The 22748-nt window shown below is 38.9% G+C and overlaps 1 protein-coding gene across 1 annotated transcript in view; it reads left to right on the top strand.

The window, feature by feature from the left end:
* The window catches only part of EGFLAM (EGF like, fibronectin type III and laminin G domains), a 71909-nt gene that overhangs the window by 27384 nt on the left and 21777 nt on the right, over positions 1–22748 (top strand). The window contains exons 5-13 of the mRNA XM_026038651.1: positions 1768–1885; positions 2639–2774; positions 8826–8992; positions 14561–14676; positions 14920–15262; positions 17644–17744; positions 18761–18861; positions 19870–20014; positions 20990–21179. Coding sequence (XP_025894436.1) covers positions 1768–1885; positions 2639–2774; positions 8826–8992; positions 14561–14676; positions 14920–15262; positions 17644–17744; positions 18761–18861; positions 19870–20014; positions 20990–21179 — 1417 coding nt within the window. The remainder of the gene's footprint in view (positions 1–1767; positions 1886–2638; positions 2775–8825; positions 8993–14560; positions 14677–14919; positions 15263–17643; positions 17745–18760; positions 18862–19869; positions 20015–20989; positions 21180–22748) is intronic.

The raw sequence follows: 22748 nt of genomic DNA, 5'->3' as shown, positions 1-22748 counted from the left end.
TTGCAGTCACTGAGATTCATGCATTTTATCTTATAACTGACTTGAGTCTGGAGGTAGCAATGACTGACAAAGATGATCATATCCCACTATCTGCTGATTAGAGTTTCTTCAAAAGTTTAAAAGCCATGTGGCATGTAAGGAAGAAATTAGTTCTCTGAGAATTAACGTAATGAAGAGGAAAGCTGCAATAATGGATGTGCACAAGCTAAATACAGAAGGACTGTATCTATGGCATGGAGAAAGGAATTGCAGGAGCAGGATCATCAATACCACCATCAAGAGGAGATGCAGGGTTTTCAGCAGGRTTTTCAGCAGCTGGCTTTAATAATCACATTCTGAAAGTTCCCAMTTTTTGTTTGTGAAACTGAAAGACTCAGATAAACCTTTCGGTCTGAGTGATCTTGCTGTCTCTTTCTGAACAGTTACTTTTCAGCAATGTTATCTTTCTGAGATGAATCCAAATCGGTCAAGCAGATCAAGGATGAAGGATGGAAAAACAGGATAATAGGCAGGCGTTCCAAGTTAATTGGAAATGAATACTGGGGCTTCAAAGCCATGGCTAGAGAAATGATAGATGGTAGGATGTTGCTAAGCAATATTGTTATATTACAATATACTCACAAACAACAGAGAGGGAGAGTTTGTCTGAAAGAACATTATAAGGAAACTTCTCAGGAAATAAAATTTTAGGGTGGTTCACTATTTTCCTGCACCTGGAAATGCAATTTCAGGTCTGTTCCAGCTTGAAGTAAAAGGAGCCCTCTGCATTTTCCCATGTGTTGTGAATGTTATTTTTAATAATGAAGAAAGAGAAACAGAAAGAAAACTCTTGATAAAAAATTCTATACAATGTAGAAATACATTTATAGTATAGAATTACATTTCTTCACATCAAAAAATATCAGATTTTAAGCCACATATTTTATGCTTATTTGTATATATTGTCAAAATCATTAAATCTGGAATTTCTACTCTCTATGTTACAGACAAAGAATTCTGAATTTTCATATGCACATTCACACATTCCCTTCAGGACCAGATCTAAAAGTCTGAGGCTAATCCATGCTATTTGGACAAGTCCGTGATATAAGGGTTTGTTTGCCACTTGCTAATATTTGGCAGATCTGAGCAGGCTGCTGTGAACAGGACAGCTGTCTATTGCACAGAACGAGCTCTTCATGTGGAAGTGAGCATGGCTTTCCTTGTAGTAGTTGGCATTCTGTGTTTATAGTAGAAAGACAAAGGTATCTCTACCTTCTCTTGAAGGGAACCACTTGTTTCAGTAAGAAATGAGAAAGTAAAGATCAAGAATTCTTGTTGTTCTACATGGCTTCATTCTCACAAGCTTCTACTGTCTCTGAATATTATATATACGTTATATATATATGCTTCAAACTCTTCAGGAATGTCAGCAATTGGCTCAAGGGAGGGAACAGTATGTGACTTTAACTTCACCAGCAAAAACTTGAGAGTAAATGTAAACTATCTGCAACTCCATGAGTTATTCTGAGAAATAAGTCTAGGTCAGCCCTACAGATTTCTCTGGGGTAAAGCTGCAGCTTGAAAGGAAACATGTGATCTTGTTTGTTTTTAGTGTTTCTGAGATGAACTGAAATTAGTACAATCCTCCTAGGAGATTACATGGAAAATGTCRTGTAAAATCCCAGCAGCCCAGCACACAGTGTCATTTTGAGTTGCATGGAATAACTTTCACAGTATTTCTGTCTTGGTTTTTTTCGACTCTCTCTCTCTCTCGACTTTCGGTAGGAAGTTGTTATCGGTGATTTGAAACCAGGCACTCCACATCGTGTTAGTGTTGGAGCATATGGCTGGGCAGGAAAAGGACGACCCAGCATGCCCAGACATGTAACCACCTTATCTCCAGGTAAAAATCCATGTACATACCTTCTTTTTGCAAAAGTGGCAAGGCAGAGTCAACCCAAGATTTTGCACAGCTCTGTCAGGTAAATACAGACCATGCTGAAACCTCTGTTTGCTCAAAGCCAGCAGGGGTCAGATAGCAGGATGTGGCCAAAAATTTTATTAATGATTTAAAATGATAATAGCCATCGTGCTTGGGATGCCTTATGGACCTATTGAACTCTTTGAAGAAAGTTTTCTCTTTACATTAGTATATGTATTACGTGTGACATAGCTAATTGCTCACACATAAATCTGTTGTGTGCGGTTTGCTAATATTTTACTATTACATTTCCACATGCCTGAGGTTATAGAGAGGCAACAGAATAGGCAGAAAAGCTTATAWATCAGAGAATTCCAGAATGGTTGAGTTTGGAAGTGACCTCTAGAGATCATCTAGTCCAGCTCCTCTGCTCAAGCAGAGCCACCTAGAGCACATGGCACAGGGTGGCRTCCAGGCGGGTTTGGAAGCCCTTCAGAGAAGGAGACTCCACAACCTCACTGGGCAGCCTGTCCCAGGGCTCTGTCACCCTCACAGTGAAGAATTTCTTCCTCATGTGGATAAGGAACTTCCTGTGTTTCAATTTGTACTCATTACCCCTTGTCCTCTCACTGGTCACCCTGAGAAAAGCTCGTCCTCAAATTTGTTTCCTAAGTCTGTGGTTGTTGAGTTTTTAAGTGTATTAAAGTCTTCTCTAATGCAATTCTTTTGTTTTAGATAAGTGCATGCCCCCTGCATCACCCTACCAGCCCCAGATTGTTGTCGTTTCTGATTCCGAAGTTGCACTGTCCTGGAAACCTGGAGTCAGTGAAGGAAGTTCTCCCATCCAGTACTATACAGTGGAATTTATCAGGTAAGTCTGGCYATGGAAATAGATTTTCAATGGTTGCATATTACTTTTTTTTCCTAAACACTCTTTTCATTATTTATTTACTCATTGAATATAGTACATTTACTTTCACTCTCAGTATGTGTTGAATTACCATGAAAATATAAAGTCATAGCCAGAAATAATCTAAATTGATGTAAGATCAGCAATAAGTCTTTCCTTGTGCTTGGAAAAAATATCTTCACTTATTATGCTCAGTCCAGTAAAAGTCTGGGTAAATAAAATTTTAAATCTACCCTATATGCCATTAAACTCTGTCAAATCATGTTGAGCAATCAGTCTAGGGGAGAGTGGTTCCATTGAGCTCATGTACCCCTAGCTACTATCAGAATAAAACCAGGAATTGCTAGGTAAGTATGTTGGGTACTTTTAGTTAACAATTCTTTTGAGTCTTAAGCTTGCAGGATCAGATCCACTTAATTTTCCTAATGTTATCATTTCCATGAAATGATGGCCCTTCCTTATTTTCTTTTTTTTCTTTTTTTCTTTTTTCTTTTTAATGTTAAACTATAAAATTTATAGTAATAGAACTGCCATGTGAGGAACTGACACAAACAAAAAGGTTGCAAAGTATCTGAGTAGCATTTACAAGATGCATCTCAATGATCAGGAGCTGGTGATTGTGTTTGCATGCTCAAATGTGTTTCTAAGCTTGTATAAGCTAATATTTGCATACCAACTATCTATCTTCATGTGCTCATACTTGTGTTTATCTTTTCAATGAATGTTGAAAAGTTTAATACTTGAGTGACCATTTGATAACAAATTTTAGTTGAGGCTGCTGGATAAGAAGAGAGAATTGCTTCCATAATTACTCTAAGCTATAAAGGTCAAATAAAATCTTTCTTCAGAAAAATACTTTTTTTTAATGAATTGTTGTAAAAAAATGGTAGAAAGAAAAATTGACTGTCAGTGCTCTAAATATGATTACAGCCTGGAGAATATAGATATAATGAAAAGAATGCCCAGACTATAAGCCTGCTTGTAAACTTAAAATTGCACTTTGTGTTTGATCAAAGTGCCTCCTATTTATTGAGAAGTCCTACAATATTTTTTCACTTAGAGGCAGGACATGACACCTGGAGATGCCTAATGGCCATCATGTAAATTCTGCCACAGAATTACCACAAAATTTCTCCAATACCTATTTTGTAACATAATGGTTACCTGAATCTTTTTCTCATCTTTTAGCTCAGATTCACTCAGTGGATTGGAAAGGGATTTTGCTAAGTTCTGACTGACTGCATTTCTCTCTCTTCTATTCATCGGCCAGGAAAGGGGAGTTTTTGTACAAATCTTCATAAAACCACTGGCCTGCTAATGGAAGTAGATGTGGACATCATAATGTCCATCTGACACATTGAAATTGAACCCTTGAATGTTTTTGTTCAGTCAGAGAGCAGAAAGTTGCCTTCTCTGTTTAAATCAAGGGATACAAGTAATTGAAACATCTTTTTTTTTTTTTTTTTAAGACTTTGTGAAAGAATTTGCTAACAGCACAATGTTTTGATAACACTGCTTAGTTTGAGGTTTAAAGCTAAGCTTGAAGTGTGTTTGTTAATTTTAGGGATATGCTGTCTTAGATTGGGAAGCTTGAGTACACGTATATGGAGAAAGCTCAATGAGCCGTAAACACTAATGGCAGTTAGAGGAAAAGATATACTTTAAGCTTCATTGTCTTCTGAAATTGCATATAGTTTTAAAGCTAAATTGCCATGAAGTATATTAACAACAAAGCCATTTATGCTAAAACAATATTAAAACAAACAACAACAAAAAAAAACAACAACAAAAGCACAAAAACAGTACAAGCAAATTGGAATTAAGTCCACTTAAGTCAAATAAATACTATTCCAGTATGATACTGTGCTTTTGCAAGATTATTAAATTTCTTATATTATCTATAATTTATCTGGGTGTGGATATACCAATAGCACCAACCTATAGAAATGATGACATTGTTTCAATCGTATTAGTTCCCATAGGAGTAACTTTATCATTTTTACCCTAAGGAAAACAAAAAAAACAYGATGAGAGACTAAAACAAGAGAAAAACACTCTTTTCAACTGCGATGGGTTTAAARTCTCGTGAAAATTCAGTGAATTCATTGCTTGCACATCAGAACCTAATTGCAGATCAGAGGTAGCCTTTGAGCTGTTTCTGCCCTTTGATGACTGTAAATTAGGGCTTTCCTTTAGRCACTTCTCTGGGATTTTTCAGATCTCTAGAGGGTTTAGAGCCCCAGACTGTTTCAGGTATAGCGCAGCTTCTGCTGACTCATGCTCTGGAGATGCCCAACTCTATTCCTGGCTATAGGAGGACTCTAAGGAAATCAGGCTCCAAAAGTGGCTGGATACTTAAAATTAGGAGAGTGAAACATTTCTATAAAATGTATAAAAGAAAGTGTTAGACCTCAAATAACTAACAGTGCCTTTAGAAGCTAGCAGTATTATTACTCTATTGGTTTAAGTTGGTTTATGCTGAGGAATATTTTCTGATGAAAACTTTCTTACGTAAGACACTCAAAGCAAGACCATGCATTTAGACATGCTATTTTTTTTCTCTTTGCCCTCTAAAGATGCCATAAAAATAATTTTCAAAAACATCTTGTCCATTTTCACATGAATTATGCTGATTTCTAGTCTAYTGAATGCCTATCCAGACCTCTAAATTCAGAGACTAACTTGCCGATTTTTGCAGCCAACTACCTTCTACAGAACCACGAAGTATTTCAGCAACCCATCCTGTAATGGGAGTAATGTGTTTTCTTTTCATCTCCTTGCTAGCTAGACAGAGTTAACAAGTTTAAATGAATCTTGACATGGAGGGAAAGCTTTTCACTGTCTCAATAGCAATGTGAAACTTGTACTGCAATGAACTAAGTTGGTCCTGCTGATAAACCTGGAAGGTTTTATCAGTATATAGATTCAGTAGATTCAGTGTAGTGACTTCAGCAGATTTCTTCATTAGTTTTATGTCTTTCCTTCCTCCCATCCTCAGAAAGTTTCATCCACTAAATCCCCTCTGTGTTGAATAATCTGTCTCCAGAGCTGCATGAATCAGGTAGTTGTATTTGAATAGCTCCTGCTTCATTTTGATCAAAACATCTAAAGAGAAGTTTGGCTTTTTCCCAGTTGAAATTATTTTGRTATTTCAGTTTTTCATCCCAGAACAGAACAAAACTGAACACTGGAAACATTATATTTTCTTGTGGGGAAGTATGTTTCCTTTCATTTATCTCAACTGTGATGCTTCAAATCCTGACATGTCAGCAGTGGTTCAATGTTTGTCTTCATTTGCAAAGAATACAAAACAAGAGCCTTGAAAGGGCACCTCTCCCTTTTTTTTTTCTCCAGTATTGATCTTGCATTTTTTTTTAGTAGAAGTGTCACAATAAAATAAAATAACAGTAAATATTACATAGGTTAACAGATTACTAGCAGATGGCTTCACTGACAAATAATTTTCAGGTCATTTTAAAAGCAAGTTCAAGTGAGTGTGAAATTGCAGTTCTCTGCATCAGAAAGATCTCCTTAATTTGAATCTATCCATAGGTTACAATGTAAAGCAATAATCCTGATATTTTAAGGTCAGAGTTCTGCCCTTAGTTTATATCTGCCTGATTTAATGACTCTCCCCATACGTTTAGTATTTTAAGAATGCACTGGCTTTGTTCTTGGCCTTACTGCATTGCATTTCTGCACTGGACATCTGCATGTCTGTAATGTAAAGAGCAAAAATGCCTGTGGGAGGCTGCAGATTTCCATGTGCCCAGGTTTGTGGTACAGAGAAGTCAGTCCTGGGAGCTCATGGACATGTGCATTGCAAGAACAGGAGCAGTGAACCCTTTCCAGGCCATGTAGCTCTGTGAAAAGACTGGAAAAGTGGGATGATTCTCTCTAATAGCTGTTTGATGTAAAAGTTGATATAAACTAAAACCTCRTGCAAGAAGGCCAACCAAGATATTTTTCAGCAAAACACTTAGAGTTTAGAAAATGTAGAAGTTGGCTCACTGGGAACATATTAACCAGCCGAGTTTATTGAAACTTCCCATCTGTTTGCTATTTTATCATGTTGCCCCGATTTATTCGTACAGGGAGCATTCTGGAAAAACAGCAAAGGTCAAGTGATAAATCTCAGCATTCCTCCTTCAGCTGGAGACACTTACGAGTCTGCAGACATTCCCTTTATTATTCCCTTCTCTAGAAGGAAGTCTTGCAAGAGGCAATCAGTAAAGTCCATGTTAGCGGATGGTTTGAGGAGATGGGGCATTATCTCCTGAATGTCTTTGTAGTGCACAGATCTCCTCAGCATTCRCTCTCCCAGTCTGGTGCAGACCAGCAGTATGTGCTGTGAAGTGACTATAAAGCAGTTCTTGAGCTAGCAGAAATTCCTTGATTTATAACTAGAGCCAAACAAGGATGTGTATAGGAAAACTGATTATGCTACAAAGGCAGCAATGTGCCAAGCAGTGACCGAAACAGCTTTCACTTGAAAAACCATAAACATTTTCCTTTTGACCCAGGCAAAGAAAGCTCAGAGGAGGGAAGAGAACAGAAAAGTAGCCAAAATAAATGCTCTAGCTACCAGGRAATGGTGATAGAGGATGACTTAAGATAGAATGCTTAGCTGTCATTGCATCTTTTTTGCCTGATTTTATTTTTACTGTTAGTGAGATAAAGTAATATTCATGTGCTGTGTGCTGCTGCATAGCAGGTTGGGAGCTACACAGAAATGAGACCTCAGTGATCAATAAATCTTGTATTGACTGGTAAAAGAAAACATACGTTAACTTTGGCATTTCCTTCCAGCTGCAAATAAACAAACACAAAATGCCTTCTCTGTGCTATAATTTTCACTGGAAGACTGTTGGGCACATTTGCAGCAAGTCCTATATAAACACTAGTAGATCCAGGGAGCACTTGGAGGTTATTTCCTGTAATAAATATCACAAGGACATCTTAGCAAAGGCCACCAGAATAATTTGATCTGAAAGGTCAAAGCCTATTTTACTTTCATAGGCTTCGATTTGAATATTTTGGATGGCTGTGACTTAATATTTATATTTTCTATTTTGTTTATGTGTATATACTTCCTTCACAAGGTTTCCTCTTTGATTAGAAGAGGTCACTTTTAGAGAGCATAGAAGTGATGTGAAAGTATCAGAATACTCTCTCAGAGTGTTTGAAGTAGTCTTTCTCTTTCAGATATCCTGATGCACATAAACTTCAGCATTTTCAGTTTCCCTAAGTTGTTGTTGAAATCAAATTGCCATATGGATGACTATACTGATTTTAAATGGATTATAAGAGCACTCAGAGCAAACCATTATTGGCAGCCAGCTTGCAGTGTGAATCAGGATTTAAGCAGGCATTGTCCAACGCCAGGCATGGGAATTTTCTTGCAAAATCCATGTACATAGGCTAGACCTCTCAGTTATTATTCAATATTTTTCTCATTTTGCGTGAGAAGAATTTGGATCCCTATTTTCCAATATGGGTGGATTAATTTGGCTGCCTAGTAAATCAAATGATATATTCCTGTTCTGCTAATGCTTGYATATATTTGAAGATACTCACTGACATTAGGACACAAGCTTATAGGAATATATTAGAAGAAACTTTACCTCCATCGCGATGTATTCCATTCAATAGACAGATATGGGACTTGGAACTTCCGGTAATATACCTTTCTTTGACCTTAAAAAAAAAAAGAAAAAAAAAAAAAGATTAAAAGAATTTGATTGGTCACACTCTCCTCTGAGCCATCTTCTTGGCTTTAATCAAAATCCAAATAATGTTTCCATAACACTATGTAGTGCAATGTTCCTTTATCACAGTCTTTTCAGCTTTTAATGGTTGCACAGTCTGGCCCCTTAAGAATGAAAGATTTTGATGGTGGTTTAGCAAGCTGATTTCTCATTTATTTCCTGTATTTCCCTGGAAAGTTAAAAGGCAATTAACTTACACAGACAGCTTTAATTATTTATGATCTTGTTTTTTTTCATCCTGAAGGCCAGACCTTGACAGCAATTGGACAGTAATAAGGGAGCAGATCCAGATGGAGTCCATGGTTCTCAAGGGGCTTCTCCCAAATACCAAGTATCAGTTTGCCGTCCGAGCAGYAAATTCCTATGGATCCAGCCTCCCCAGCACACCAAGCGATGTTGTCCGCACATTCAGTGAGTACAATTGCCCTTTCAGAGCTGAATATTCAGGGCATGTTCAGGGCAGCCTTTACCGGGCGCTGGTGGAAGCAGCTCCCCCTCAGAGCTGGGGTACAGAGGCACCCCAGGTCCTAGAGCTCTCGTTCTTGTTTGTGGTGCTTGCAGCGTCCTGCAGAAGTTGAGCCATTGATCAAAAACTGAAATGTTCCAGGTATCGATGAAAATTTGAAATGTTCCAGGCATCAGCACTCTCCTGCCGTTTCTCTGCTCAGGAGGTTATTACCAAGTGTTTTTAGTTTTCTACTTGCTGATGTTTGTGCTGGCTTCATACAGAATTAATAAGTGAATCTCACAGGGAGAAATTAGAGGAGTAAATCTATTGTTCATCTTTTTTTTCTGTGTATATCTCATGTATCATTCAAGAAACTCAGAATGACCAAAGCAAATCTATGCTGTTTTCTGAAGTAAAGCTTTTAAACTATTAAGCACAACCATGTATTCTCTGTCTTTAAATTCCGTGTTCTCAACGATGCCATTATGGCAGTTTTTATCTCTGTTTTTTTTTTTTTTTTTTTTTTCTGACACCATCATAAGTTGAATCCTTTGAGCAGTTTGCATAAAGTTTGTGGCTGCTGTTTAATTTCTGAACCACAATTTGTGAAACCAGTGAAGGTGCAGCTTGCTCCTGGGTTCCTTGGCCCTTAGATACCCCAGGGTCAGCTTCCTCTGCCTTGGACTTGTTTGTCTGTTCCTCTGTATCCTGTTTATCTTCATACATGAGTGTCTACATTCTTTGGTTAGAAAAGATAAAGAGTTTAGTTATTCTTCATATCAGTCTTATTACTGCTATATGAGAGAAATTTGCCATTTGCAAGCCTGAAAACTGGAAACTGCATGTTCAAAATGCMTTTAAAACAAGTACAGTTATCGGGGGAACTTGGAATGACTATGTCTTAATGAACGAAGTTTATAACTGAGTATAGGAACAGTCACTTGGCTTTATTGAATGAAATCTGGATAAGAAACTTTTGATGGTTTGATGGAAATCAGTTACACAGTATGCCATTCTTTAATAGAAAAAACTAAGGTGCTTTTGCAAAAGAAATGTTGATGAAAGCAGTGCATAGCCTGATCAACTGTTTGTTTTTCCCCCAAGCACTCAAAAAGTAGTGAGAAGTGATTTCAAMTGTTGAAAAGTTCACTGTGACAGAAAACACACATACTTTTAGGGACAATGAATTAAAAGTTACTACACACTGTGTATCTGCAGGTGGTAAAATTTCRACATCCTTCTAGTAGCCAGGTAGCCAGGGGTTACCTACCTTCTTTAATCCAGCTAATCATCATATTCCTTTGCTTGGATAGATATGTAGTGCATTTGAGGTCCCATTTGAGGGTGCAGCAGGTAATTTCCATCTGTCACTGCAAGAAGGCCTATGCCTCCCRTGTGTCTGCCAGGTAACCTGAGAACCCCAAGGGAATGTCTCAGGTAGCTGCATCTCAGGCAGCACCAAATGCCTCAGCCTCCCACAGTGGCAATAGACACTTCACAGTCACCTGCCATTGCTGAAAAGGACATATTGAGGTGACAGGCAGTTGGTGTGTCTGACACTAAGAAATCTTTGTTCTTCAGGATGGACATCACAGGAATATCCCACCATCATTATTGCCACCTTTCCTCTTCTCATCTGAATAGTGGAGCAGGTCACAAATCTCTGGTGCTGTTTTCTGACCATTCATGGATTCTTCAGAATGTATTTCCTCAGAAATATCGGAAGTATCTTGGGATGTTGGCATAAACCCTGCACTGTCTGGTTCCTTTGCATTACMTTTAGTCCACTTAGTGCTGATGCTAAGGTCCTCAATACGTTTGGATTCAAAAGATTGTAACTTTTATGCTTCTATATCTTGAATGGTTTTATACTGATTTTGACATAATTATTGACTTTCTGATGTTTCTTTTACCTGTAAAWCGAGTTCCCAATGTTACCTCAACTACACTGGACCTTCAGTGGCCCTGCTGAAAAGTCTTTTGTACCTCTTATGGGCAAGTGAGTTCAGCAGATACTGAGTCGGTGTTACCTGAGAGCTTGTCCTGCACTGACCTCTGTGAACATAAGACCTTGCGCTTGTATCATTCTCATGCTTTGGTTTTAAATGTGACTTGATTTGCAGCATCCCAGACTGTGCAGTTCTTCAGATCATCATAAGAAAATGTGGACTGTGTTTACTCAAACATTCTCCTAGGGCTGCTAATTGTATCACCTAATGTGACAGACCTCCCAAGATCCTTGCAAGCAAAACATGTGGCCTTGATTACCAGCATAGTTACCCCTTTACAAAATAAAAAATGAGTGCTTGGTTTATGTTACATTGATCCATTTCGAGGGAGGAAGGAGAGGGCAAAGTTCCCCAAGGATTTTCATTTATTTATGACTTGATTTCATTTTGTTATGGAAGAAAAGGAAGAAATGATTTGCTTAAATCAATTTTTGTGCATTTTTTAATTAAAGGTGTTTGCTATAGGTGTTTTGGTTATGTTTTTTTGTTTTCTTGCGATATCAAACCTTTCATGGTGTCTTAGACAACTGACTTAAAACCAGAAGATTTCACATATCAAGTTCAGTAACAGCAAATGTAATAAATTATCTTGCAGAGACAAACAAAGAAAATGTCCTCATCTGCACCACTTAARTGCCCTTTATCTCCTAGGGAAACAGATGGGGTTTGCACTATGCCCTGAAGGTCAACAGTTGGGCTGTGCCCGACCAACAGAGGAAGCGTACTCTGTTAAAAATACCCTCTACTACGTTAAAAATACCCTCCTGCTTGTCTCCACAGTAAACATAGCAAACGTGRCCGCTTGATCTGTTTACATCACTTCCTCAGGCCCTAAGCATCAAAATTTTACAACTCACAAATGGAGGCATCTCTATCTGGGGCTCATACTGAGAAAGAAATTGGCACTGAAGAATAAAAATTCTAAAGTATTCTTTAGAATACTAAAGTATTCTGCATGGTGCTTGAGTGCATCAGCTGAGTCTCAGGCACAGGAAATCCCTTGGGGTCAAACCTTGATGTAGATGATGATCGTGAGGAACCTTGAAAATGGAAATTGGAGAATTCTTTCTACAGATGTTTCTCAGAGATCCCCACCTGCTTTACGAGGGCAGGATTTGTGTTTATTGTCCCCGTTAAACAGACAGGAACAAAAAGCACGAGATGGGCCAAGCTATATGTAATGGCGTGGTGTGAGTCACTAACAGGAACTGAATCAGATAGAAATTCCTCTGGTGCATTTAAAAGTTAGACCTGTTTGGTATAACTTTGACATTGATTGTYCTGTTAACATTTCTGTTTAATCCATCCACTTTGCAGTACTCTGTGGTCTACCTCCTCCCCATGAATTCTGATCAATATGCCAGTGGCTAAGCACTGGTACCTAAGTGGCAAAGCAAAGTTTGTGAGGCTTTCTGTTTGTTTTGAGAAAAAAAAAWTGACTTATCTTAATACTTAACTATTTGGGAAGAAACTGTCCGATGTTTGCAATGTTCGTGCTGCCCAACAGCTTTCCTTTTTTTTTTTTTTAATCATGATTATAAGACCTGGTAGAGGATCTTCCATAGGCTTCATCTCCTTGTACACTGAAATGCTGATGTAATGAAATATAGCATGCCTGCAATCTCTGCAGTCATTGTTTTTGGTATTTGCAAAGTACCAACTTGTTTAGTTATCTCTGTCAGTGCTTCTCAGGTGAACTCTCCACCTAAACTATGGAGTACTCTTTAAGTGTAATATAGGCTGAGGTTTCTCTACAGACAGCCCTCTTAGCTTCTCTACTTTCTGTTTATKTTATAGTTTAGTTGCATCATGCCGTATGTGGGAATCATTTCACATCCAATAAACCAGCAACAGATGTGGGGAAGAGTAGAATGCGACTGAAAACCCAGTGGGATGTTGGATAGTCTCGTGCATGTGTATACTCAGCCCGTATAGGTGAGGGTACATCTCCACATGCTCCCAGATGCACTATGCTTTACCTAACCTGCTTGCAAATCATCCCACAGCAAGTGCTGGATGAACCTGTCAGCAGGTGTCAGAAACTGAAAGGGGAGATCTTGGACCATATCAGAGACCTGTGGATATCAGGACACCTTCTGAAGTTGCACTTTCCCTGGTGATGCCAAACTTACATGCTGAAGGTGTTTGAAGAAGGACCTCAAAGCAGGCTTTTCTACCAACCACAATAAGACATACCTTCTTTGCTCTCTCCAGGCTGCAAATGTTGTACCAGTTCAATAACATAAAAAGAATCATTGTCTGGTTTAAAATAGTGGGTACATTTTGTCTCCCAAGGTCTTCTATTGGAAGAGTATGGAACATTTTGGTCTGAAAGATGAAAGAAGGACACCTTTTATATTGGGAACTGCCAATTTCTAAGTTAACGGGTCTGATTATGTGCTGGTGTGTATTGAGGCAGTTTAGTGATAACTCCACTCAAATCAAGAGAGTTACAGTTATGTAAAAGCATCATGATTTAAAATCAGGTATATATATTTCAAGAAGTATGTCTGAGAACAAAATTGAGACTTAACATTTTCTGATGGTGTGTGAATAAAGATACTTCATTCCCTGTATTACTTCATTCCTGCCATTCTTATCAACTAAAATCCCGTTATGCCAATAGAAACCTTGCTTGGGAAAAAAAAAAAAAGTGTGGTGGAATTACATACATACAAGAATTTGGACAGGAAATTGTGCTGAGGGCCCTACCAAAAATAATCGGGATACATTTTGTCCCATTGACCTCTTTATCAATTATAAAACTATAGGTTCTGTGCTCAGGTCAATTAGTCAAACTCTGTGTTTTTTTCTGATTAATTCTGTTTAATCCACAAGGAAAATGTCTTAGTTACAAATGGTTAAGTATATGAATWGCAATGGAAATGCTTATACATCTTCTTTCTTTGATTAACATACTTTTTGGTTGGAAAAGTATATGCCTCATAATAGCTACTGATTGGCCTCTGATTTTTATGTATGCTGATACAACATGTACAATCTATTGCTATATAACTTGCATAGTGAGTACTGTGAGTGGCTGATTTGCCAGCCAGGGCACACATTCATTTCTGGTGCACATAYATTTGATTTTATAATTGTCTGCCAGGATTTCTGGTTTGCAGTCATGGTAGTGGAAGAGCAAGAGTACAGAAAGTTTTAGACCAGTGCTTTCTTGTCTGACTTTAGGCTTGATTTTTTCTAGTGGCGAGCACTAGAAAAAGTTCAGAATTTCAGAGGCACTTTCTTGAAAGAATGATAGATAAAAGGCAAGTTGCAAGACTGTGCTTCTCCTGAWTTTGTTAAGGAGCCACCATAAATGTCTAAATGAAGATCTTTGCTTAGTTTGYATTAAATTGTTTAGGTGTTACTTGCTTACCCTCTTCAACCTGATACATCTGTTGCACAAAATGAATACCAGCACTTCTGATTTTAGTGTCCTGAATTAGGGAGAGGTAATATTTGAGCTGTGTGTCAAGAGAAAAATTCTATGAACTKAATATGCCAGTTGTGTCTTTACAGGCTCTGAAGAATTAGGAAGTGGAAGCTATGGGCATCGATATGTCACAGGCACAGTAATTGGTGATGACGAAGGATTCGATATTGATGATTCGGACTATGACATTTACATAGAAGAGGTAAATTTCAAGGTTTCACTTCAACATTTCTATTTTCTTTATAGTTATAATATTTAAATGCTATAAATAATCTGGTCTTGCGAAATTTAATACCTGAACTTCAGATACACAGATAAGACAGTCTGAATGTTTAATTTTTTCTTCAGTGAGGATGAATTTCTTCCACCAGATCTGTATCTTAGTAGGTATTTTTTCACTTCCATGGAGGTTATACTGGATTTATGTTTCTTTATTTCACCCTAGCTCAGACCACTTCCTGCTATTAAAGGAGGCAACAGAAAATTCCTCGTTGAAACTAAGGTCACTCCAGGGTCCAGTTCAAGGCTCCTTTCGAGGCTCCTTACAACCACCTCAGAACCCACGACATCCACTCCTACAACCAYACGACCTGTCCCTTCTACCACGCTGAGGACTACTACAGCTCGGACACTGAGGAGGAACAGCATGTCTTCGGTAGCGCGCTTCTTTGATCTCTCCTGTGATGAGACCATCTGTTCTACAGATAGCTTCTGTGTCAATGACTATGACCGGGGTGGCTCTCGTTGTCACTGTAACTTGGGAAAAGGAGGAGATGCTTGCACAGAAGGTAGGCTACTTTGTGCTAGGCCACTTTTCTGYCAGTGTCTGGGATTTTTACTTCTCAGGCTTCTAGACAAGGGGTCCCTCCAAAAGTAAGCAGCTGAATACGTGTGGTCTTTGTGCAGTGGATGCATCATTCTGAGCATTTGACAGCTGATCTAAGATGCTGCAGACTGCTTGGAGGTTCTGTTGTTCTGCTGTTATTTTCTGCAAGAAGCAGCTTCATGGCAAACCAACAAGAATGCATTTTTTACATAGCAGTTTGGTCAGAATGGATCCCTAAGTATAACAGCAACTTCTATTTCCCAATTCAGACACAAGTCACTTCCTTTCCTTTCCGTTCTTCAGCCTGGAAGAAGACGGCAGCTGCCTGCCTCTGTGGGTGGTTATGATTGCTAGAGCTGTTCAGCCTGAAAGGGAGCAACTGCAGAAATTGATGGGTTGATCAGTAGCTCTCAAAGAGGCAGTGTTTGCTCCTCTGCCACGATTGCCCAGGCATCCCTTCCTCATTAAGTGTCAAACTGTGATAACAGTTGCTTAAAGCCGCAATAAATGTTGTTACCATTAAAATGATGATCATAAACAAAGGAATAAATGAGGAAAATGACTTACAAGTAAGACYCTTTCTATCAGGACAGTGTTGTGACTTAGGAGTCCCCAGACTATCCTCAGTGGTGAATGCAAGCAGTGATAAGGATCTGTCCTCTTCTTTGTTGTAATGCAGTTAAGAAAAAAGCTACTTGCTGCCTCTTCACACTGCTCTGGGCCCTTCTGCACAGCAGAACATCAGATACGTCCATCTGTTATGCAGCCTCATTTCAGAAATTCTTGATGCACAGGATTATACATCAGAGCTATAGACACTAGGGATTTGGTCTTGTATTTTTGATGCTGGAGTAAGTGAATTTGTTCTGAAAACAATCTGTTGTGATTCAGCCGCATGGAACAGCTGTAGATACGATTTTTTTGGTCTAGATCGAGTATGAAAATTCAAGGATTTATGTTGACCATATACAGCTTGCAGAACCACTTTGTTACTGGGAGTGTGAATTTTTGTTTATGTGAGTACGTATTTTTTACAAGGGAGTTTTTTATTCACTGGGAAGCCAAGCATTGTGTACCTATTTTTCCTTGTACTGAACTGCTCTAGGTGACCCTGCGTGTGCAGGGAGGATGGACTAGATGATCTCTAAAAGTCCCTTCCAACCTAAAGGATTCTACGATTCTCCACAGCAGCGAATATGGCTAAATAGTTGATTAATCTGACTGAAAATGGACTTTTCTTTAAAATCAATAACTGTGTAACAGCTACGGCTGTGGTCCAGCCAGCTCTATTTGTGAACCCTGAATTAGTTTCCTTTTGCTCTAGTTGCATTCAGGTTTATATTACGAGTTCTCTCCAGTCTAAAATGTATTTTTTTTTTGTTTGCTAACAAAAACAAACAAACAAACAAACAAACAAAGCTGGGATAACTGCTTCTACATCCAAATATGCAAGTAAAATCCAGTCAAAACTCAACCAGCAAAGAAGAGTAGGGCACCTTATCCTTTCTTTCTCATGCTTAGAACCTCTCATTCTGCCAAAATAAGAATTCTGGACTGAAACTGGGTCTTTTCTTCCTGCTTCTTAGGAAAAGGAGCTGCAAAGGCAGCAGTAAGGAACTTTTTGCTTTTCCCAGTGTTGGAGATGGTGCTCTGATGTACAACAGTGAGGTGTGATGGTTGACAGGGCGACTAACAACAGCAATACAAATGGGCTCTTTTGCAGCCAGGATGTCCCAGGATGGAGAAGTGCCTACAGGGATCCTCTTCTCCCCATCACCTCCTTTACTTTATATGCWGAGGTTATTGGGGAAGGGTCAGGGGCTGGTGTGCTATCTGGAGCCAGCTTAGGATGCTTAGGATGCTGGATGCAGYAGCTACAGAGCAGCAGTGACTAACGCGGCGTGGAATCCAACCCAGAGTGCTTTTCCCACATATGTTTTTATAATCCATCAAAATAGAGAATTACTCTGATACTCTGCTAAACGAGTGCCTAGAAGAAGACAAATAAAAAAAATAGCCAATTTTTTTCTTCTGTAAGAGAGAAGAGAATCTGGGGTAAGTTGCTCTGAAGCCAGCGATTAAACTGTTGAGCAGTGTTTKGCCCTCAGTATCCCTTTTCTTTCCAAGTTCCCCAGAACCTTGGGAATAAAGGAATTAGTTGTGGAAGGTGGTGGGAGGACAAAGCAATAGGTTAACTGATTGCTGACTGCTACTGAGTAATAGTTGTCTCTGGAGGAACTCTGCCTTGCATTTTCACCTGATGTTATCTGGTGCTAAATGTGTGTATTGATTTTTATATGGGAGAAAACTTTTAAACAGCATGCTTCTGTCTCTGCTTTTCAGATATTATTATCCAGTATCCTCAGTTCTCTGGCTACTCATATATCACCTTTGAACCACTGAAAAACTCCTATCAGACATTTCAAATTACCCTTGAATTTAGGGTAAGTTTATCCTGAGTTCACATAGAAGCTTTACAATTTCTTTGCTTATTCTGATGCTATGGACACTGGAACAATAAATTAGCTTCATTATAGCTSCTAATGTAATTGTGGCAAGTATATATGTAACCTTCATCTCTAAAGATCTGGCTTCACATCCAATGAATGTGAATGAATTTGGCAATCTGAGCTACAATATTTATTATTGATAGTGCATGAGCGAATCCCTGGCATTAGCAATAGCGGGCACTGCAGGCTAGCAGCAATGTGCCTTGGCAGGACTGTAGGCATCTGCATGAACTACAGGCTGAAATACACCTGTATTTTTGCAATTCAAATTTGTCATTTGGAAGGGTCACACGTTATGTTTACATGTGAGAAATGGTGATCTTGCTCACCTGAGCAAAAGACTGCTGGAGTACTGATTTTCCTCTCTGAAATATAAGATAAGAATATAATATAAGAAATAAGGATATAAGATACCACTACTAACTGCAAGATACTGAAGTAGTCAAACTGCAGGCTTGATGTAGTAGAGTAAATGTCACATTGCCATGTATTAATGCTGTCCATGTGTTACGGAGAGAGCTGGCGGTGCCTGCTGATGGGAAGGTGATCAGGCATGTGTCACAGTTGCAGTCCAGGCATCCTCTGCTCTTACGTACTACAGAGTTGCCAGCCTCATACTCCAGCTATGAGACTTGTCACTGGAGCAGGAGTAACCTACTGTCTCCCCTGGTGATCTATCATAAGAGAGATGGTTCTAAACCATTTAAGTATTAAGGGTGTGTGGGGTTTTTTTAGGTTCTTCAAGTGATCATCAGGTTCTTCAAGAGATCATCAATTTGAACTAGACTAACCTATTTCTGGTTTTGCAACTTAAAGACTCTTTTGCAACTTAAAGACTCTATCTGATAAATCTTTTACATTTTCTGAAGAAAAGTACCCCTTCCTGCTCACATTTGTCTGTCACTTTGAGGCTTGCACTTTGATAATTCATGTTGATGTGGTGATTTTAGGCTGAATCGGAAGATGGTTTGCTGATGTACTGTGGAGAAAATGAACATGGTCGTGGCGATTTTATGTCACTAGCCATTATCAGACGTAACCTGCAGTTCAGGTAAAACATTGATTTCTACTAGGCTCGCTTCCACCCTGCTGTAAAGTAAAGGGGTCATTGCTGCCTCCGGAGACTCTGTTAGGTGTGGAATATCTGTTGCATCTTTGATTTCTGTCCAAGGCAGTGCACAAGATGAACAGTATGACTTCACTGAGCAATTCTTCAATATTTTGTTCTCTCATCTTTGTGTCGTGCATAGACATACGCCTTGTTTAATCCACTTTTTACAGAGACTTCACTGCAAAGGCAAAATGCGTTTTTCTTTAGCGAAATGAGTTTTCTTAAGGCCATTATTAAGGAGCTCATTTCTGTGTTACCAGAAATGCCAGTGAGCCATTGCACTTGTTCACCCATTTGCTATATAGAGTTTCTTTGCTTCCCAGCAAAAGGACCTAAAGAGAATACAGTAAAATAAAGTGATTTAGTGTAACAAAGGGGCTTGGGACTTCATCTCATACCCATCATTTAGATAGGAGGGGCAGTTCTTTTAAATTAAGATAGAGGAAGTCTCTTGCAGTGCGTTAGTATATGAGAGGTCTCAGAGGTCTCCTTGTTTGGAAGGGTGGTTCCTCTGAAAGTGGAGAAAGACCAAGAAGAAGATGTGTCTTAGTCATGTTTCTACTTACCTCCTGTACTGAGAGGCAATCAGAGAAAATGGAGTGTTTTGTTCGTGTTCAGCTCCACAGAGCTTCTTTTGGACGTATCTTTGTCAATCAAAGCAATGTTTCTGCTGCTGGCAAGCTTTGCATGAACTTGGTGGTGCCAAAGGATGCAAAAASCTTTTCCATGAGAGAAAGAAGTATATTAAGGAAAGTTTTAGATAAAGATCAGATTTAGATGRAGATCAGGTTTAGACCTGCTGTCTAATCTTCGTGTGGCATTTTAATATGGAATGTGAAACAAAGAGGTTCTCAAAAGGGAAGGGAATATTCAGAGCCTAAGGATGACTGTGGGTTATTTAAGCTAATGAAACATTGTCACCCTGAACTYTCTCTCTCTTGTTCCCAGGTTCAACTGTGGCACTGGAGTTGCAGCCATAACAAGTGAAAACAAAATCAAACTGGGGAACTGGCACAGCGTCACAGTGTTCAGAGACGGGGTGAATGGCTGGCTCAAGATGGACAACGATGCTCCAGTCATGGGCAAATCTCAGGTGAGTAATCCTGCACCCTGGACCTCTACCTTGGCCTCTCTCTAGGTTATGATGACATTTCTTCTTGCTAGAAGTCCAATCAGTTTAAAAAATGGACAGCRGGTATATATATATGTAAGTGTAATGGTGTGTATAAAATGGGCATAGATTTAAGTACAATATTATTTTGATGAAAGATACTAAAAGAGAATTCCACTTGACTGGAAACTCCAAGAACACAAATGCGCTGCAGAAGCATCCTTGCTGAGGAATAAATTGAAAAGCAAAGCATCTAAAAGAAAACAAAGYTAATGTTAGATTGTAAAGATTGCCATGCAGTTAGAGGGCCAGATTCCTCATGACCTGCATTATATTAACACCAACGATTACATWTGAGACAGCTGGCATAAAATATAATAGATATAAATATAATATAATAAATAATAWTAAATATAATAAATAATAATAATAGTAAAYAAATATAATACAATATAAATTTAGTTGTAGCAAAGTGAGCAGAATCCCAGTGAAGTTGTATCAATTTATGTCTTGGATCTGTTTTTAACATTGTTTTTCATCATTTTATTATTATTCTATAGCAAATTTTTGCTGGATTCTGCCCAAAAGGCTGTATCACATTGGTATGTGTCCCTCAGGGCTTAGAATTTAGAAGAAAAACAGTTTTGGTGAAAGTAGAGGAAGAAATGGCAGGAAAAGACAGATATCCTCAATCCTTCCWCAGAATATAGTGATTTTTAAGCTTTTTATTTTGCATTAAATACTCCAACCTGTCGCAATGGCTATGGATGCAAAAAGTAACATTTAAAATGACACCAAGAGAAGGAATGCCTAATGGCAAGGAATTACTAATGAGCAGCCTATGTCTCCCCTGAGACAGTTCTTCAGGGAGAAAATAACTGATTACATGCAGGGTGGTGTAATTAGTTATCATGTGTTATGTTTGTTCCATATCATGTCACGCTGTTTTCCCTCTAGGGCCAATATAGCAAAATTACATTCCGGACTCCGTTCTACGTTGGCGGTGCCCCCAGCGTGTACTGGCTGGTCAGAGCAGCCGGCACCAACCGCGGCTTCCAGGGCTGTGTCCAGAGCCTCAGCGTCAACGGGAAGGTCGTGGATATGAGGCCCTGGCCGCTGGGGAGAGCGCTGAGCGGAGCTGATGTAGGTGAGTGTGATAATGCGGAGTCCTTAGTGCTAAGCCAGTATTGGGGCCTGGCTCAACAGCGGTCCAAGTTGGAGAGGGAAGGTTGTGCTCTCTGGTCTTTGCATGTTTTCATGCATTACTTAAATTGACTGCAAAAGAGGGGCTTGATCACGCTGTGCAAGGATCAGTGTGATGTACCAAAAATCTTCCTTGTGGASACAGCTTTTCAAAATAGTAGTAAAGCTGTCTAAAAAAAAATCATCTTTAAAAAAAAAAAAAGAAGAAGAAGAAGAAAGAAACTGAGTGGTACTGTTATAATCATGCCTGCACCAGTATTTCTGCCAGCATCTTTCAGGATGGCTCTTCATGTTTCTATCTGGTGCACTCACATCATCAGAAATCAATGGTATGCATGYTATGTTTGTATTTAAAATGCTAAGGACACAACAAAATGTGTTTTGCCTAAAGGCATCATCGCGTTTGTGTGAAGTCTGCAGGKATCTTTTAGCCTCCCAGCAGTACTTTTGTCCTTGTAAAGGGCTCTTTCCCATGAAATCCCATTCATTACCATTGAGGCAAACAGGCTTTCCTGTCAACCAGGCATTGCTTTCAATTRCAGGATCACAGTATGTTTAAAAAAAATGTCCTGGAATATATTCTCTCAACARTTTTACGAAGTGGTACTGTAATGCTATTTCCCCTTCACAGATGAGAAGATGGAGAAGCAGGGAGATAATGAGCTAATTCTGTCATCTATACAAACTTATTCATCTCTGTGTTAAYGGACATTTGAAAAAAAAAATAAAGAAACAAAATCCTCACTTTAATGGCTCCCCAGTCTAAATAGTTTAAGACAAAGACTAAACTGCAAGTCAGAAAAACAAGTGGTAAAGGCAGGAAATAGATCCCATGTTGTCCAACTCTCAGTGCCATGCTTCAGCCACAAAGTCATCTTTCTTCTCCTTTATAGCTTTGTGTTTAGAATCATGAGGAGGAAGTGATTAATGAGAAACCTCCTAACAACTGCTCTGTATTCTCCTGAAAAAGTGACCAACCTTCTGTGCAATATGAGAAGGAAAGAGAGTGGYCCAAGAAGCAGATGGCGAAAAGACTTTCGAAACAGAGTAATTTCACGATACAGTGAAAATCTATGGAATTTATATAKAGAGATGAAAGTCTTGCTAAAGTTCTCTGAGTCCTAATCTCTATTGCCTTTTGGCTTGCACTAGCTTCCTTGCCATCCATGAATGCTCCAAGTACTATTGCATTAAGAGTCAAAATTGATGAAAGTAAATGCTGGGTTTCGCCATGTGTGACTCAAAGCTGAATGACAGAGCCCTACTGTCCTTACGTGGCTGCACATATTGTATGAAACTGTACCATAAGGGATCTGCAAACAGTATAGAATATAATTTAAACCTAAAATCAGTAAATTGGAAGTGAACTTTATGCAAGTTCGGAATGTTTTTTGCTAGCCAGTTGTTTCTTTCTTTCCTGTTGATACTAATCAGCAGTAGTGAGGAGCATAGACTGTAGAATTGAGAGTGGGAGGAGAGGGATCCCACTGAAACTGTAGTTAAAGTTCTGCTG

This window comes from Nothoprocta perdicaria, unplaced genomic scaffold (genome assembly GCF_003342845.1).
Source record: "Nothoprocta perdicaria isolate Ctin4 unplaced genomic scaffold, notPer1 scaffold_1, whole genome shotgun sequence".
Classification (NCBI taxonomy): domain Eukaryota; kingdom Metazoa; phylum Chordata; class Aves; order Tinamiformes; family Tinamidae; genus Nothoprocta; species Nothoprocta perdicaria.
This window is presented reverse-complemented; position numbering and strand designations above follow the sequence as displayed.